Here is an 18756-nt window from a genome sequence, read left to right on the forward strand (position 1 = left end):
GGCCATTGGCAAACCTCTCTCCCCAGCCCTTAGCACCTTTGAACCTTCAGGCACCAGATTCTCTTCCTCTAGGGACTAGGTATTTTTCAGGTGGCATCAAGAACCCATGGGTGGAAGGAAAGCCGGCATCTGATCCCACTCCTCTCTGCAGCGGAGGGCGGACATGGAGCTCTCAGAAGTAACAATTACTAAGAGGCAGCACCGCACAGAAGTGCCTTATACCGCAGGCCCTCGAGTTGGGGAGGAAACGAGAAAAGCTTTGTTCCCGAGAAACGGTCCAGGAATAAATCACGTCAAACCACGAGTGAATTTTGTTTAGGGACAGTTTCAAAGCATAAAACGGACTGTGGATTTAAAAGGGCAGGGCCATATTTTGTCATTAGAAAAATTCAAGAAAATGCCCCCCTACCAAAGAAAAGCTGAGTAGTACCTGAAAGAGCCAAAGTGGATTGGCGCCTGCATGTTTTAGTAATTACGTGTTTTCCTTAAATACTGTCGTCTTAACAGTATTAACAGAGTTAACAGAGCTGATACTTTCAAACTCAAAAGTGAAAGTTTTATTCTTTTAAATAGCCTTTCTCTTGCCTAATTAAAAAGGCCATAAGCAATTCTGTGTCAGCAGCCAGCCAGGCAGCCTGCTGTGGAGGAGGTGGTCCTGCAGGGAGCTTCCCTAGCACTTCCGCACTTCCCAAAGCTTTGCCCCTGCCCCCTGTTTTCTGGCCTGGTGGGTCTGGAGGGCAGCAGATGCCTCCTTGTGTTTTGATGACTAGCCAGGGCCGAGAACCGGTATCCTGCCATGTATGAGGCCCTGGGCTGGGCTCAGGGTCCAAAGGAGAACAGCTTCCCTCCACAGAGAGAAGACAGGCCCCTGAAAAAGTGTGAGGAATGTCCTTCAAGAGCCACGTACAGGGGAACTCTGTAGCAAAAGTGAGGAGGTAAGAGAAGGTGATTGAGTCTGCCCTGACGTATCAGATCGCTAGGAAGATGCCTAGGGTTTTGAGGGACCACATGGCGTTCCCCAGCCAGGCAGGAAGCTAGCCTGTGCAGAGTAGAGCTGAGGTGGAAGATGTCACGTGGCCAGGTCATGGATAACAGTGTACCTTGGACTTGATCTGTGGGTCCAATGGGCAAGGCCAGCATAAGGCATTCTGGCATGACCAGCACTTGAGATCCCTTTGACCAAGGATTGGAGAACAGGTTGGGGGCAAGTGAGAAATGATGAGGGCAGAGTGTAGACAGTAGGGGAGGGCTGAAGACAGCAAGTGCCTGTGCAAGGGTGAAATTGGCGGACTTAGGAAGGGGCGCACGTGTGGAAAGCACTGCATGTAGAACAGCCGGGATACGTGGAGGGGAGGGGCCTGGGTGGGAGGAGGCTGCTGGGGAGGCCCTGCAACTCACTTCTGCCCTAGGGCAATGGGAACAGGTTCAGGCTGTCGCATGAGCCTGTATGTGAGCCTGTATATCCCTGCACAGGAAGTGTCAACATAGCCCATTGCGGTCAGCTGCCTCCCATAACCACTGTTTCCCTTGTGCCTTTGGTTTACTAAGCAAGTGGTAAGCCAGATCTTCAGTTGACTCAGAGCCTCTAAAGTCTTGCTTGTATTCATACTCCCCACCCCTGCTTACAGAATGCCTCCAAAAATATTTGTGGATTTGATGGCAGCTATAATCGATGCGAAAGAAAAACTGGAATGCCTTTTCAAAGTCAGGCTCTGTATAGTTCCCACCCTCAAGAAGCTCAGTGTCACACAGGAAGTTTGGGATGTGCACAGTTTATTACAAGGCAGAAAGGGATTCCTATCCTAAGATATTTTCAGAAAATGGTAGGCCAAGGGTGGAAATATTAGAAGTAAATTTGGGCTTAGGGGCCAGGGCAGGTCTTCTGGAGAATTGGGGCCTGTGGGATGCATCCGGGAGGAAATGTACAATGCCCTCACTCTCTGCACATTCCGGGAGTTGAGTGGACACACAAGGACAGGGCCGTGGGAACCTGTGGGGAGGGCAAGGAGGTGTTCCTGCCCATTCACTATGCTGAGTTTCCGATGCTTCCATCCTTTTTCTTGGCCCTTGTCAAGCTGGCAAGAATGGCTAGGAGAGCAACTGTCTGCCAAGCTCACTCAGCCCCAAGAAGCTCCCCTGTATGCCCAGTGTCAGGGCACCTGTCCTCACCCAGCCTGAGCACTGGAAACACACTCCTCTGGCTCTGGGCCTCTGCCCCTGTTGAGTGGTGGAGTGGCCAGGGGCATGGTCTGAAGTCAGAGGGGTCCAGGGGCAGCTCAGCAAGCTGCCGACCTCCCTTCCTTCTCCAGACCCTCCCCACACCAGATCCTTCCCCATATTAAAAAAACATGTAGTCCTTTGTATACTTCATGAGAGAAAACAACAGAAGAATTTTTTAAATAATGGTACCAGAGGCAGGAAGCAGGCTGTAGGAGCCCAGGGGAGGGCAGGTAGGGAGATACAGCTACGGCCATCACAGTCAGCTTGCATGTCTGGAGTGCAGTAGGTGAGACCGAGAAGTCAATTACCGGCTTTTTAACATTTTCTCCTGAAAGCAGGGACGTTGCTCGCAGTAATGCTCACAGTCATCCAGCGCTGGCCACCACGTTGCTGCATGCTACAAACGGGGGGCTCAGCAGTGATTCCTGGAGCGTAGCTCCCTTTTCTTGCTAGACTCTTGCCTAAGTTCAGTATGATGTCACCCTGAGTATGTTTGTTTCCTCACAGTTTGAACAGGAAAATCAGCGACTAATTGGTGAAATGAACAGCTTGTTTGATGAAGTGAGGTATGTTTGTAGTTCCTCTGTGAGCTCGTGGCCTGCTTTACAACTCTTCTAGGAACTGGGAACTTTATTTGCCTTGGTGCCCCCGGCATCCACATGTGGCCCTTGGGCTGGTGCAGCCCTCCTCGGCCATTTTGACAGGGCTGGGGTGGGCAAGTGGCCTGAATCCACAACTCCCTCAGCTCGTGGGCCTGTGGGTCTCCTCCCGCCTGCTGCTGCTGCTGCGGGGGACACAGGGGCTTCCCACATCTCCTCCCCTGCCCTCCTGCCACTGCAGATTACCTGCATGGAATTACCATCACCATTTGGGCTGTTTCCATGCAGTGACTCTGAAATGAAATGGGGCCTCATGACAGCCAGCCAAGGGACGCGCTCTTCTGCAAAAGGTTCCACAGGTGTCTGCCTGCTCCCATACCCAAAAGGGAGTCAGGAATGCAGAGGGCAAGACGATGGACACCCACATGTGCAACCACTGGCCTGTAGTTTCTGTGGGAAAGCTTGGAGCATGCTGAAAGTAAGGCCAGGTCTTTGCAGAGCCTGTTGTACTGTGGACATGTCCCGCAAATAAAATCAATCCTGATGCTGCACTCACACAGCCTGAGGACTTTCTCAGTGTCCGTGTCAGCCTCCATGGGACTCTTGGCTTTCTGCCCTCAGAGGTGGACCTCCTAGTCCTCCTCCGACAGCCTTGTTTTCACTGTCCCCACCTTGCTACTCCCCCATGTGCAGATACTCCCTGGCTTTCCTTCCCACATCTCCTCCCCTGCCCCCCTGCCACTGTGGCACTGTTGGGATTCATCTCTGTGCCCTCCTGGCCAGGAGCTCAGCTCCCACCACATTTTGCTCCTGCCACTTCCTGTTGCTGCTTTGTGCTGGAACAGCAGTTAACTTAGCCTGGGCCAGCTTCCATTTCTAAATACATGGTCCCCTGCCTGCCCCCCAGGGTAGCCCATGCTGCCTCAACACCAGGGAGATGGCTACCCCAAGTGTTCCCGGTCCAACAGAACACTCCGTTGTCAAACAAAGATGCGGCATTTTCTACATGAATCAGAGGAGCTTTTTTCTTGGAACAGGGAGTTGGTTTGAGGGTAAATACAGTTCTTTAACCTGCTGAGCAGTAGCAAAGTTGGATCATCAGCATATGATCCAACCTTGTCTTTTGCATCCCCACCATGTGTTACCATGGTGACGAGGCTGGGCAGAGGACTTACTGGAGACTGCTCTCTGTACCTGGGGCATAACCAGGCCCACCCCGGTCCCTGAGCAGTGATGCAGAATGCAAACGGTACTGCACACCCCCACCTCTTGGGGCTCAGGGTCAGTGGCATGGTAGAGTGGACTTCCAAAAAGCCCAGCGTGCTAGGCCATGCTGGGAGACAGGGAAGGTGACCCAGTAAGGAGAGTTCACCTTCCTCTACCATCTCCTCTTCCCCATCTGACATGGCGTTCCCCCTCTGTCTCTCCCACCTTCACGAGAAGACAGGAGTTCTTTAGAACATGTAACAGTCCTGTTAGATTACCAAGAACTAACAGTTAATATGTAATCTCTTTTTCTTTTTTTGAAGGCAAATTGAAGGGAGAGTGGTTGAGATTTCCAGACTCCAGGAGATATTCACGGAAAAGGTTTTGCAACAGGTAAAAAAGCAAAAACAAAGTAGTTGTTAAGTTTTCAATTAAAGGGGAATGTGCTTGAGAGCACAGGACGTTTCTCCCGAAGGCTGCCGCGCTACACAGCCAGGAGCAGAGATCCCCAGGGGAAAGCTCTCACTACCCAGAGCTGCCTCTGCATAGGCGTGACGGAGGGGGAGCTCTCCACAGCGGACCCACTGACTGCCCTATGTGGTGGCGCGTGCGGTGACATGAGGGAGGAGAGTGCAGGCCTGGCAGTCAGGGTTCTGGATGTGCTGGGTAAGCTAGGTAGCCCCGCCGGGCTAGTTTCCCATCTACAGAATGGAGTGACTCCTGCAGGGTTGTTCTAAGTTTGAGAGATAACTACAGAAGCACCCAGCAGCCACTTTTCAGTCACTAGGGTTACAGGAGCTCAGACCGGCCCTCTCGCAGTGCGAGGTCCATGCCGCCCCAGGGATGCTGTCCACGTGGGAAATAGGACTGTTCTTTTCCAGTGAATTTTCTGAAATTCTTCCAGTCAATAACTGGCAAAACTTTTAGAGACCTGATAAATTTGCCCTTTTATTTTTAGCACCCCAAGACTATGGGAACGTTTGAAAGACAAATTTTTCTCTAGTATGCTAAACTGGGCTACTTGGCTTAAGATACTTAAGTCACAAAACGACTTTCCATAAACCACACAGCCGGAGTGAAATCATTGTAAATGAGGTACATTAAGTCTAACAGCAGTTTGGAAGTTCAGGTTCATAGGGCTTGCCCTTTTTAATAACACTACCCTGCTTCAAACCTCTCAGCTGCTCCCGGGAACCTGGGGAGGGGTGTGCAGAGCCTTGCCTTGCTCACCAGGAGTTTCTTATTTTTTTTGGAGATGGAGTCTTGCTGTGTTGCACAGGCTGGAGTGCAGTGTTGGAATCTCGGCTCACTGCAACCTCCTCCTCCTGGATTCAAGTGATTCTCCTGCCTCAGCCTCCAAGCAGCTGGGATTACAGGTGCCCGCCACCACACCTGGCTAATTTTGGTATTTTTAGTAGAGACTGGGTTTCACCATGTTGGCCAGGCTGGCCTTGAACTCCTGACTTCAGGTGATCCACCTGCCTTGGTCTCCAAAGTGCTGGGATTATGGGTGTGAACCACTGCACCTGGCTCACCAGGAGTTTCTAAGGCCTGAGGAACAGTGTGTCTTTCTTGATTTTTTAATCAGTGTTGCATCGTAGTTCATATTGATTCTCTCATCAGAACCTTGTCAGTGGTCACTTAGCTCACACCTCGAGATTCTCCGAAAAGGGGTGATGATAGAGCAGAGCCATCCCAGTAATATTCATCGCTGGGAATCTGAGGCCACAGGCTGCTTCGTCCCTGCAGTGTGTCGGTCAGGTTTTTCTAACAGCCCACACTAGCGTGCATTTGGCCCCAACCCTGTTAGAAGCAGCGTGGCCACCACCAAAAGGAGGAGAGCAGCAGGCACTCCTGCCTGTTAGGATATCCAGAACCATCTCTGCCCCTGCGGGACCGGATGCCCCTGTGCTAGACCAGGATCCCACGCTTCTCAGGCTTTTCAAGGCTTTGGAGTAAATGTTTTCTGTAAGCATCCTGCATCCTATTTTGATGTTTAAATTTTAGCCTATTTTTTTTAGATATAATAGTAAAACACAAAGCACTTTTTGAAGCTAGCATATGTCTTTTGAAGCACATACATTTTAAAGCTTACTTCTGTGGACTTCAGAAAGAAGAGACTAGAAGGGAAGCCCCCGGCATGTGGTGGCCGCTCCACAAAGAGTAGCTCTTAGGTTTTTGTCCTTGTGGTCGGCAAGTGGCACAGGAGGCATGGCAGGCGCGGTGGAAGGAGCACTGCAACGAGCTGGGGCCTCAGCCCTGCGCGGTGGCTCACGCCTGTAATCGCAGCGCTCTGGGAGGCTGAGGCAGGAGCATGGCTTGAGCTCAAGAGTTCGAGACCAACCTGGGCAAAATAGGGAGACGCTCATTGCTACAAAAACTTTTAAAACGTTAGCCAGGCATGGTGGCACAACATGCCTATACTCCCAGCTACTTGGGAGGCTGAAGTGGGAGGATTGTTTAAGCCCTGTCTCAAAAATAAAAAGAAGTCTCAGTCCTGCCACTTGTTTGCTGTGTGACTTTGGGCAACTTAGTACTACTCTGAGCCATGGGTCTCCCTTTCATAAAATAGGGGTCATACCCCCTCCTTGGGTGCTGTGGGATTCATGGCTATGCAAGTAAAGCCCCTTGCCCTCGGTGACAGCTCCTGTTCTTGTCATGATTTACGCTTCGGGGAGGAGGAGGTGGCTGTATAGGTCACGCATCCCTAAACTGAAAATCCACAATGTGAAATCCGAAGTGCTCCAAAATCTGAAACGTTTTGAGTGCCGACATGACAATCAAAGGAAATGCTGGTTGGAGCATTTTGGATTTCCGGTTTTTGGATAAAGGATACTCAACTTGTATTTACCTTTTCTTCCACAGGAAGCTGAGATTGATAGCATTCACCAGTTAGTTGTGGGGGCAACCGAAAATATCAAGGAAGGCAATGAAGATATAAGAGAGGTAGGCACTGTTTGAGTCCCCAGGTCCGAGGTGGTGCAGCGCTGAGTCCCAGCAATGGTGTTCGTCTCGCGGGCACAGCTGCCCAGGAGGCTTGCTGGGCAGAGCTCACAGGGCTGATCACAAAACTGAGTGGCCGTGAGGTCGTGATCAGTTCCAGCCGAGCTGCATGTGTTCATGAGACCCACCAGCCCATCACCCATTGCCCACCTCTGGCTGCTGTCCAGAGGCAATGGCTCACCAGCCTCCAAAGGAGTAATCCAGGGTGGGTGGGGGTACTCCTGGCAAGGTCAGGCCAGCTCCCCAAGTACAGGGATGCACACTGGTGGACAGGCTTGCTGGCCCCCACTGAGGGGGATGCTACTGTTTCCTGAGCTCAGTCCTCAGGGTTGGGTCACCACGGACATCGCATTACTGGGAAACGCAAAGCTGGCAGTCACTCTCTGCTCAGGGCCTTTCACCCCGGGACAGAAGGGAATGATTCCAGGAGTTGTGCTGAGGGAGAATTGTGCATGACCCAAATGATGGCCACAGAGAAGGAAATGTAACCCATTTGTCTTCTGGGAGAAAACAGGCCCAGTTTTTGATTTTGCTTAGTAATTAAGCCATCTCTTCAGGGTAAGCACAGCTCAAGCAACACCCGTAGTTACAGCCAGGATCGGAAGAGTACGTGGGAAGAGTGGGGCATTTCAGGGCTGCTAAAACCAAAATCCGGTGTGATAAAACACCTGTGCTCCTGTCCCTGCCCAGGCCATTAAAAACAACGCTGGCTTCCGCGTGTGGATCCTCTTCTTCCTCGTGATGTGCTCCTTCTCCTTGCTCTTCCTCGACTGGTACGACAGCTAGCCTGGGCCTTGGGGGCCCACAGACCGTGTGCTCTCATGCACCCCTGGTGCCAGAGCATGGTATGACCAGACTTTATCCTAGAGCCATGTGAAGGGAAAGGGGTTCAGACAGACATCTTCCCCAAAAAGGGATACCCAGGCTGATGGTGTTGAGCGCATTTAGCAGCTGAGAAAGAAAACCATGCACAACAGTGGGGAGGGGTCTTATAGCCATTTTAAGGCAAGACAGACTGAATACGGGAGCTGGTGATTCTCCTGAACTTGAGGCTGCCTTTGCAGCGGGTGCTGCTCCAGTAGCAGAGGCACAGCAGCCCTCAGGAGCCCCCAATTGTCTCAAAGTTCAAAGGAAGTCATGACCTTTCCCATCCTGGTAGCTTCAGGGAAAAAGATAGTTAATAACGTCTCTGAACAAATGATTACTTCTTTGTTTCCTGTGGCTTCTTGTCTGTCTGAGTCATCTAATACGTGGACTCACTGGATTATAGAAAATTCACATCTGCCTTGTTAATCTAATAAATACAATTACAGTCCCTCAATGTGTTGTCAGTGAGTGTAAGTTGAGAAATTCAGTGGAGGCCCGCCCACCTCCTATCAGGGAAGAAATGCAGGGGAGGCTCTGGGGCCCTCCGTGAGGGGCTGCCTGGCGTCCTCCAAAGACCGCTGCCCCCAAAGCAGCCAGGGGTGTGGGAGCACCAGTTTCTCCTCACTGGGTCCAAGGAGCCTTTGTGCAAAGGAGGAATTGGGCCATGGAAGAAGAGGCCTGCTTCTCTTGTGCCTGTGCATCTGACCTTCCGGGAAGTATAAACAGGAGCACCTGTTTGTAATGGAAGGTGAGACATCTGGACCACATCTGGAAAGAAGGCATCCCAGTGCCCACATGGGCATGAGAGCGTGCCCTGTGCCTGGTGAAATGCGTGTGTACAGACAGTCCACTGCAGCACAGTATCCTCGGGTTCTTTATTTGCACAGAGTGAAATGTCAGAAGTTACATGGAAATGAATTTATAGTCGATAAAGTCCACGTCTACTGGAAAATACACCCAGGTTCAGCCTCTGCACTGTGCGCACATGGGCTTCACTTGTGTCTCTGCAAATGTACCGGGAAGTTTGGCACGGATTTATTGCTCTCAGTCATTTTCCACAGCTTAACAATGCCCTTCTCAACTCATGCCTCTGTGATGCACCCCGCTGTGCCAGGAAGGTAAGGTCACGGTCTATGTTCTCAGACACCTTGATGATAAAATATATCTTATCTCTTAGAAGCACATTTCAGGAAACAGTAGTGGAGCCAGCCATGGTCACCGTGCCTGTTTGCAGCAGATCTCACACTGTTTGTCATTTATTACCAGTCTACTAAAAAACTGAAACTTGTGACATGTACACCAGAAACAACACATTCAAATAACATAGAAGAAACGTCTGTGAATGTCTTTTTTCTATTTAATTGTTTTATACACTTAGTTTATCTAACTGGCAATTTTGTAAACATATACTTTAATATCAAGATTCAAACTGGAACAATTTTCTTACAAAGGTCGTGAGTTGAAATTTGTAGTTTTGTTTGCAGGGTGCCACACCAGCCCCCCACCCCCACAGCCTTTCCTGCCTGCTTCCCACATCAAGGAAGTTCTATCAGTTTCACACAATCAAAATTAAAGGTAGCCCTAGCTTACCAGAAATTACACTTTCACTTTTCCCACCCAGATATTTCTTTAAAAACTAACAGGGCATTGGTGCAAATGTATTCATAATAGAAGTGATTCTTTCCTATCAGCACATCTCAGTGCAAACAGACTCCCCGCAGGGAGAGAGTTTTGCACCTCACAGGCCCAGGGCCGTCTCTTCCCAGCCCCTCCATCTCACATGCTCTGCCAGTCTACACACACTGGAGCGAACCCCAGCTGTCTCCACCCAGACTGGTGGTGCCCCTCCCTCCTTACCAAGATGCCAGAGTCAGAGGGGAGGGAGTAGTGAATCCACACTGAGCCTGCCACCAGGCAAGGCTGTCCCACCCCAACTCAGGAATCAGCACGGTGTGTGGGGGGGGTGTCTTTTCCTCATTCTCTCCGCCACTCACTACAGTGCATCTTGGCAGCAGTCAGCACTGTTACCTGCTGATGGCAGATGGGAAGAAACGCTAAGTAGGCTTGCTCTTGGCACAGTGAGAGATCGCTCTAGATATGGCTATGGAGTAAGGTTTGCAGACAGTAGGGTGGTTTCAAAAAATCAGTTCCACAAAATGCATTTATCTGAGGTCCACACCCTTAGCATATCCAGTGTAAATTTATTTTTTGACAGCATCCAATAAATCCCAGTTAAGGAGCTAAATGAAGATCATAACATGAAAAGTGGTGTCAGAGCTCTTTAGGCAATGCTGAAATGCACTTGATTTTATGCCCGTGGGTGGTCGGCAGCAAGTTTTATTTGCAAAGCAGCATTAGCAAACAGAAGCAATTGCACCGTAAATGAGTAACCTCTAAAGTATCAGTAATTATATTTAATGAAATGTCCCTCAAAGTCCCTTTGTTACTTGCAAGTGACACATTGTAAGGAACTTGCCCATCCCGCTAAGCTGACTTCTCAGCCGCCTCAGTCTCCTGCTCAGACAGCTTCTCTTCCGACAGAACTGACATCCAGGGCGATACGGAGCGTGTGATGCTCTGCTTCGCCAGGTTGTAGTGGTTTATGACTGTGTAAAATTTCTCCCGGGCACTGGAGTCTTGCTCCGCGTAGTAGCTCTCCAAGCCTTCTGGGATGCACTGGGTGTTCTGAAAGACAAGAGGCCATTGAGAGCATGCATCGGTGCAAGACGAGGTGCCAGCATGTCTCCATTTGGCAGCCAACAGTTCCTGGGCACCTTCCCTGAGCTTGGAGGAAAAGATACAGTGATGAGCAAAAACCGGCATGGATCCTGCCCTCAGAGCACACAGCGCAGGGGAAGCCTGGCATTGGTTAACCGACTGGCTGGTGAGTGCCATGGCAAACAGGCACTTGGGCTCCAGGAGCACAAGTGTAATGGGACAACAGGACTAACTTCACTGAAGATCTTGCATTAACTGTCTTTTTTTTTTTTTTTTAGATGGAGTCTCACTCTGTCGCCAGGCTGGAGTGCAGTGGCATGATCTCGGCTCACTGCAACCTCGGACTCCCAGGTTCAAGCAATTCTCCTGCCTCAGCCTCCCAAGTAGCTGGAATTACAAGTGCCCGCCACCATGCCCAGCTAATTTTTGTATTTTTAGTAGAGGCAGGTTTCACCATGTTAGCCAGGATGGTCTCGATCTCCTGACCTTGTTCTCCACCTGCCTCAGCCTCCCAAAGTGCTGGGATTACAGACGTGAGCCACCGTGGCCCGCCCATCATTTTTAATCAATTAGAAAACAGTGACACTTCTGAAATGTCCAGAAACAACCAATTCAAATGAGGAGGGAAGGGAAGTGAGAAGGGCTTCCCTTAAGGTAGGTTCTCAGTAGACCTTAGCCAGGTGAGGGGAGCACGGGGCAGCACTCAGGGCAAAGGAAACCAGAGCGGAGAGGCCTTGGGGTGGGAGTCAGAAGAGCGGTACTGGAAGGAGCTGGGAGGTGACGTGGTGACCCAAGGAGCCACTGGAGGCTGCCGAGGAGCTCAGGAGGGGTGGGGGTGCCGGAAGCTGTCCCCTATGGGCTACAAACCTTTTGGAGGCCAAGGACTCCTAGGGTTGTATGTGGAATTCTGTTGGCATTTTGGAGGGAAACCAGTTCGCCACTGTCATCAGCTTGTTGGGAGTCCAGGGCCCAAAAAAGGCTAAGGTCCCACAGCCAAGGCTGATGTCTGGCCGTACAGGAGCTGACCTAACCCACTGTCCCACAGTTAGAGCCGGTGTTGGTGGGGCACTAAGTGGGCACAGCAGTCAGTGTGTTCACAGAGCTCAGGGACCCCACACCATCCCCATAAGGAAGGCGTGCAGAGGTTGCTAATTGTCTTCCACTACCCATTCTCCCCAAGGAGTTGACCAGGGCATGTGGCACCCACCTAAAGACTACATTTCCCAACCTGCCTTGTAGCCAGATGAAGCCATTGACTGATTTCTGACCAATAAGATTCCAGCGGATGTAACCAACCCAGTTCTGCCCTGGGCCCTTAAAGGGAAGCTACCTGCCTTCCACTGTTCTGGGCCAGCTCTGGCCTCCCAGAGGACAAAGCCCTAGAGGCTGGCAGGGCAGCAAGAGACGGAATCAGAGCTCCGGGATGAATTTATGGGTCCTGCACTGCCTTCAAGCTTAGACTTCAGTGCGAGAGAGTAATAAACCTTCTACCTCATCAAAGCCACTATTATTTTGTGTCTCTAAGCAACCAAAGCATTACACTAACAGCCAAGAGGGTCACTTTATCAGATAGGAAAGGTGAGAACTCAGTTGAGTCAGGGGTCTCCAGCCTTAGCCACCATCCCCATCACCTGGGAAGAGTTTAAAAACTCCAGATTCTCAGGCCCTCCCCGCTAAAAGTATGACTCGGCAAACTTACACTCTAGTCATCTGTATTTTTAAACATCTCCCCAGTAAGCCCAAGGTTCAGCCCTCCTGAGTCCAGCATCTGGGCCAAGCCCACTTTGCTGGGACATTGTGAAGTCCACAGCTCTCACTGACTCCTGGTACTTAAGAAAACCTTGCCATTTCCACCTCTGCCACTGGGTTCCTTTCCCCACCCCAGGCAAGTACAGGGTAGAGAACATACGGAATCTCTTTGATGATGACTCAGCATCTCCAGGTACCTCAGGCAACACTAAGATTGCCAGCAGAGTCTGCGGCACCAGTGAGTGAGGATGTGCAGGAAACACACCAGGGAATCGCCTTGGGGAACCTCCTCACCTGAGCCGAGGTCTTTCTCTACCTCTGCAGCTAAAGGCAGATTAACCGGGCTCCCCAGCTGACGGGCCAGCTCCCGAGGCTACCCTGCTGTGTCTAGACCCATCTCCCCCAGCCCTGGCAGGCAGGAAAAGGGAACTGCCAGGTTCGAATTTCCCTCCTGACATCCTCATGATGACCAGCCATGTGCGGGAGGCTTTCTAGGCATATTCTCTCTCTCTGGGGTGAGCTCCATTAGGCCCACTCTATAGATGGGGGAAGTGACACCCAGACAGGCGACTACAGCCTCAACTCCACAACCCCATCCCATGTCACCCAAGGTACTGATCCGAGACTTCCCACCCAACCCAGAGACAGAAGAGTAAGGAAAGGAAGGCCTTACAGTAAGCTCTACCCGGATGCCGCTGGTCAGAACCATCTTTTCCATTGGCAGTCTTATACATTTAACCAAAGCATTCATCCCTGCCGTGGGGCACACTGGCCTGAGAGATGGACCCCAGCTTGCCTTGATGAGTGACTCACCTCCACTGGCTTAGGGCAGGTATACAGCGACCAGCTCCTGATGCCACCCTGCACTGTGGAGAGTCCACTCTGAACCTGGAAGTCTAAAGATGAGTATATTTGATACCTACAAGGCCCTTGTGAGCAAAGAGCTATTTTCAGAAGAGAAATGACAAATGGAACGTGCTTCTCACCAACACTGCCCCTTGTCCAGGGTTTCAGGGGCTGCCACCGGCAGGAGGGTGGCACTGCAGAAGTGAAGCTTTGAGCCAGGCCCACTGTACCAGCTGAGTTCATGTGGGGAGCCCTTTCTCTGTGAATCTCGGGTCACTCACCTATAAAGTGGGGCTAATGAGTCATACCACCGTGTTGCTGAGGACTAAAGTCAATGCATGGTGGCTCAAGAAACCAGGGCATGCCCCAGGCCACAGCGTGGACAGAAAAGATAAAGCCAAAGACACCACCCACGACCTCCAGCCCTTTTATCACAGCATCTGGATCTCAGCCCCACCAGGAGGTTGGGAGGCGCCTGACACGCTACGGAACAAACACCCATTCAGACTAGCAGCGCATATGTCAGGAAGGCTCCGCGGCCAGACTCCCTTCCACCGCACCACCACGCCCCTTCATGCTCTGCTTCACCTGCCACTTGTCATCGCTCGGGGAAACAGGGACCATGGCTTCCCCTCTTCCCTACCACCTCGGTACCCAGCAGAGCCCTTTGAGACCTGATGCCGCCAACATGTGGAGTGGCAGCCCTGCTCAGGGCTGGCATCTGAGATGGCTCAGAAATGGCTGTGCCCTCCAGGTGCCCTGCCCAGGGAGAAGGTCAAGTGGAGTCCCCAGATGCCTCCCGCACAAGGTGGCTGCCCAAAGACAAGGCTGGGGAGGCACCTCGGTGCCCATGGTGGCAAGCACCCCGGGGGTGAAGGGCTTCCCAGAGGAAGCAGAATGCAGAGGCCTTGCTGTGAGTACACATGGGCCAGGGAAAGCTCCCTGAGAAGCTCCCACTGCCCCCCGACACCCCATCTCATACAGAGCTTCCCTCACCTGTGGGACATGCCTTGAGGGGAGAGTGACCCCGCTGGGCCTGCACAGGGAGGAGCTTCGGGGGGGGTTCCCAAACTTCTCTGGGCCTCATTCCCTCACCTCTGAGGTGAAGCTGATGATGGGCCTATCTTATGGGGCATGGGAGGACTGGGGTAGCTAAGTAAGTGTGTTCCCATTATGTTTAAAATTTTTTTATAATACTTGTGTAGTAATTTCATGGTTTAAAAAAAAAAAAAAGGCAAGAGATACACCCTAGTGTCCTCTCAGGCCACGTCTGCCTTTGTGACCCTCCTCATGACATCCCTGAGCTTGGGGCCACTAGAGTGGCTGCCCAAAAAGAGCCTGTCCCCTCCCCACGGCCAGGGGCTCTGAGGTGCCCGCCCTCAGTCCAGCGTGCACACAGTAGGAGGCACTTAGTAAATACTGCAAATGCTGACGGTACCAGCTGATCTGAAGGGCGTGACCCTGGGCTCCACAAAGAGCCTCTGTGCACCCTCTTCCCACGGGTAAAATGGGGATATAACAGCATTCTGGGCGCATTCCATGAGCAATTGGTGTAAAACCCCTCACAAGCTGCCCAGAGTCAGCGTGTTACAAGCACGTGCACACATATGTAGGAAAGAGGGCGTGGGGACCTCCTGAGCTCACGCCTCTCCTTTCTCCAGCTCTGGCCAGGGGCAGTTGGATACTGACCAGCAGCTGCCTGGCCTTCCTAGCTACCTTACCCAGAAAGGACACCCCCTCATTAGATGCCAGTGGAAAACGTCAGAGTCCCACAGGATATCACTCCAGAACCACCTCTCCGGGGACTGTCAATTCCCAAGGCTGGCCGTGCACAGGAATCACCTGTAGGGCCTTTTCAACAGCAGATGCCAATGAGGCCGCCAGTCTCACCTGCAGCTGGCAGGGACCAGGGCTTCATCTCCAGGGTCATCACCCACCCAGACCAGGCATCCAGCGGGACCTGGGCTTGCAGATGGGGAAGGCAGTTTCAGCTGCCCCTCTTCCACGTGGGAACCTGCTCCAGGCCCAGCAAGGATGAGCCAGGAAGGAAGCCCCAGCACAGCTGGTGAGGCTGCTGGCCGGTTATTTGTGAGTAGCCGGTTTCAGAGGGGACTTCCAGCCCCCAGGAAGCTGTCCTCTGCGGTCCTTTCTCCCATTCGGGGCCCACTCCCGGGCCTGCCCATGCTCCCTTTCTATGACGTCAGCCTCTCTAAGTAGCTAGCTCTGCACCAGGCCCTCTCCTTTGACCCTCTGCCTCCCAGATTCAATCAGTCCTCCAGTCCGTGGTCTCCCCTCCATCCCCAGCAGAGGGGCCCCTGCAGCAGCCTCGTTGGTCATCTCCCTGCCCTGTCTCTCCCTTCCAACCTCCAGCCTCCCCGGGCGACCCGCGAGCTCACGCTATCACTTCCCCTCCTCTGGAAGCCTGTGCCTGGCCATAAAACTGGCTCATCCTCCGCTGCCTGGCCCCCCACCAGCATGACCCCACAGCCCATTGCACCCTCTGTGCTCTTGTAATGTCACGCACTCCCTCCCACTGGGTCAGGGCCAGCCCTGCCCTCCCTCCCTGAAGCCTGTGCCCTCTGCTTTCGTTTGTTTTAAAGCTCTGGTGTCCTCTCAGCCTCCAAAACAGACTCAAACTCTCCCAGCCCCAGCCCAGCACGTGGACAGGGGCTTCCTGAATAAAACATAAGTGAGGCCGGGCACAGTGGCTCAAGCCTGTAATCCCAGCACTTTGGGAGGCCGAGGTGGACGGATCATCTGAGGTCAGGAGTTTGAGACCACCCTGGAGAAACCCCATCTCCACTAAAAATGCAAAATTAGCTGGGCATGGTTGACCCATACCTGTAATCCCAGCTACTCAGGAAGCTGAGGCAGGAGAAGGGCTTGAACCTGGGAGGCGGAGGTTGCAGTGAGCCAAGATTGCGGGGGGGGGGGGGGGGGGGGAAACATGAAAGGGTGGGAGCTTCCCTTGGCTGGGCACCCACAAGCTCCCTGGCTCACCTGGAGACCTGCTCCTCCAATGTGGACCACCCTTCTAGAAACTACCACCCACATGCCACAGCCCAACCCCGGACCCCTCTTTCCTGTCTATAGCCTTCACATTCAGTGTGCGACTGACTTCCTCGCTATTCTTTTGAAAATGTAAGAGCCTTGTGAAGGCAGGTGCCCTAAGTACCCAACTGGCTCTCAGCTGTGTTCCAGCATCTAAAACAATATAGCAAGAGACACTGGCATGAGCTGGGCGCCATGCAAATGCCTGCTCAAGGAAGGAAGAGCTGAATGTTGGGAGCCTGAGGACAGCATGACATGGAGGGAGGAGAAAAAGGGACTTGAGCTGGGCAGTGTGGATTCCAGCCTTTCCTGCTTATTACGTAAGGATGCTGCGTCCTCCCATTGGAAAACTCAAAACCAAAGCGAAACCCAAACCCAAGCCGAGCAGTGACAGTTGACGAGCCAGGCTTCCCATGCATGTGCTCAGTGCCAGGAACAGTCGGCTTCTCCTGCTGTATTTTAGTCTGAGCAGTGCTAAGCCCTGGAAATGAGCATTTCACACTCACTCTGGGATGTTCAGAGCCAGCTGAAATGGGAAATGGAGCCCACAGCAAGCAGGTTTTCAGGCCAGGCGCAGCATAACGGCATTCGGGTCAACGATGGACCACACACCACCGTGGCCCCATTAAGACTATCACGGAGCTGAACGCTCCTCTCACCTGGTGACCTCGCAGCCACTGTATGGACAGACACAACACATTCCTCACATTGGCGCTGGTGCTGGTGTAGACACACCCCCTACACTGTCAGCTGTACAAAAGTCTTGCACATGCAATTATGTACGGTACACAATACTTGACAGTGATGATAAATGACTACGTTACTGGTGTATGTTACCATACTGACTTTTTATCAGTATTTTCGGGTGTATGCCTACTTATTAAAATGTTAACTGTAAAACAGCCTTGGGCAGCTCCTTCAGGAGGGATTCTGGAAGAAGTCATTGTTTTGTTTTGTTTTTTGTTGTTTTTTTTTTAGACAGAGTCTCACTCTGTCGCCCAGGATGGAATGCAGTAGTGCAATCTCGGCTCACTGCAACCACTGCCTGCCAGGTTCAAGTGATTCCTGCCTCAGCCCCCCATCTAGTGGGGATTATGGGTGTCCACCACCATGCCTGGCTCATTTTTGTATTTTTAGTAGAGATAGGGTTTCACCATATTGGCCAGGCTGGTCTTGAACTCTTGACCTCAGGTGATCTGCTGGGATTCCGGGCGTCAGCCCCTGTGCCCATCACCGCCTCTGAAGACCTTCCAGTGGGTCAGGGCATGGGTGGAAGGCAGTGATACTGTTGATCCTGACCCTGCACAGGCCTCGCTAATGTGTGTGTCTGTGTCCTTAGCGTTTAACAAAAATGTGTTAAAAGTAAAAAACTAAAAATGTTTTAAATAGGAAACACGTTATAGAATAAAGATGTGAAGAAAAATAATATACAGCTGTGTTATGTGTTTGAGTTTTAAGCTAAGTGTTATTACAAAAGAGTCAAAAACTTAAAAGTCTAAAAGTTTATGGGCTGGGCATGATGGCTCATGCCTGTAATCCCAGCACTTTGGGAGGCTGAGGCAGGTGGATCACCTGAGGTCAGGAGTTCGAGACCAACCTGGCCAACATGGTGAAACCCGTCTCTACTAAAAATACAAAAATTAGCCAGGCGTGGTGGCGCACGCTTGTAATCCCAGCTACTTGGGGAGGCTGAGGCAGGAGAATTGCTGGAACCTGGGAGGCGGAGGTTGCAGTGAGCCGAGATGGCACCATCGCACTCCAGTCTAGGCGACAGAGCGAGACTCCGCCTTGAGAAAAACTAGAAAAGTTTATCAAGTAAAAAGTTTACAGTGAGCGCAGGTTCATTTACTACTGAAGACAGAAAAGTATGTTATGAATCGAGCGTAGCCTGTGTCCAGCGTTCACTCAGTCACCGCAGTACACGGCCATGCCGAGGCCTTCACATTCACCCACCACTCCTCCCTCCCTCGCTCACCCGAGCAGCCTCCTGCCCTGCAAGCTGCCTTCATGATGGAACTGCCCTGTGAAGGCGGGCCATGTATTATCTTTTATACCGTGTTTTCACTGTACCTCTTCTATGTTCAGATACACAAATCGTGTGACAACTGCCTACAGTGTTCGGTGCAGTAGCGTGATGTCCAGGTTTGCAGCCCAGGAGCGGCGGGCCGTACCCTACAGCCCGGGCGTGTGGCAGGCCGGGCCACGCGGGTGTGTACAGTACACTCTCTGAGGTGGGCGCAGTAACGGAATCACATAACAATGCATTTCTAGGGACGAGTGATGCCTGGCCAGGTGCCAGGCTGGGACTACCGGCGCACACCACCATGCCCGGCTAATTTGTTGTATTTTTTGTAGAGTCTGGGTTTCACTGTGTTGGCCAGACTAGTCTCAAACTCCTGACCTCGTGATCCACCCACCTTGGCCTCCCAAAGTGCCGGGATTACAGGCGTGAGCCAACATGCCCGGCCCTCCCTTTCTTTTCTTTAGTCGTGTTGCC

At 52.0% G+C, this 18756-nt stretch overlaps 2 protein-coding genes across 5 annotated transcripts in view; one reads left to right on the forward strand and one right to left on the reverse strand.

Moving 5' to 3' along the window:
- STX18 (syntaxin 18) overlaps window positions 1–8349 on the forward strand; it is a 118075-nt gene extending 109726 nt beyond the window's left edge. For 3 of the 4 annotated variants that reach the window (XM_032254181.1, XM_032254182.1, XM_032254183.1), the window contains 4 exons: window positions 2728–2786; window positions 4349–4418; window positions 6891–6971; window positions 7719–8349. In XM_032254181.1, the coding sequence (XP_032110072.1) occupies window positions 2728–2786; window positions 4349–4418; window positions 6891–6971; window positions 7719–7814 (306 nt within the window). In that variant the 3' untranslated portion in view covers window positions 7815–8349. The remainder of the gene's footprint in view (window positions 1–2727; window positions 2787–4348; window positions 4419–6890; window positions 6972–7718) is intronic. The other variant, XM_032254184.1, reaches the window with a different exon arrangement.
- Window positions 8350–8755: 406 nt separating this feature from the next.
- NSG1 (neuronal vesicle trafficking associated 1) overlaps window positions 8756–18756 on the reverse strand; it is a 32212-nt gene continuing 22211 nt past the window's right edge. Inside the window, exon 5 of the mRNA XM_032254185.1 lies at window positions 8756–10580. Within this exon, the coding sequence (XP_032110076.1) occupies window positions 10380–10580 (201 nt within the window). The 3' untranslated portion in view covers window positions 8756–10379. The remainder of the gene's footprint in view (window positions 10581–18756) is intronic.

This window comes from Sapajus apella, unplaced genomic scaffold (assembly GCF_009761245.1).
Source record: "Sapajus apella isolate SASKATOON/1434 unplaced genomic scaffold, GSC_monkey_1.0 scaffold85, whole genome shotgun sequence".
Lineage (NCBI taxonomy): Eukaryota > Metazoa > Chordata > Mammalia > Primates > Cebidae > Sapajus > Sapajus apella.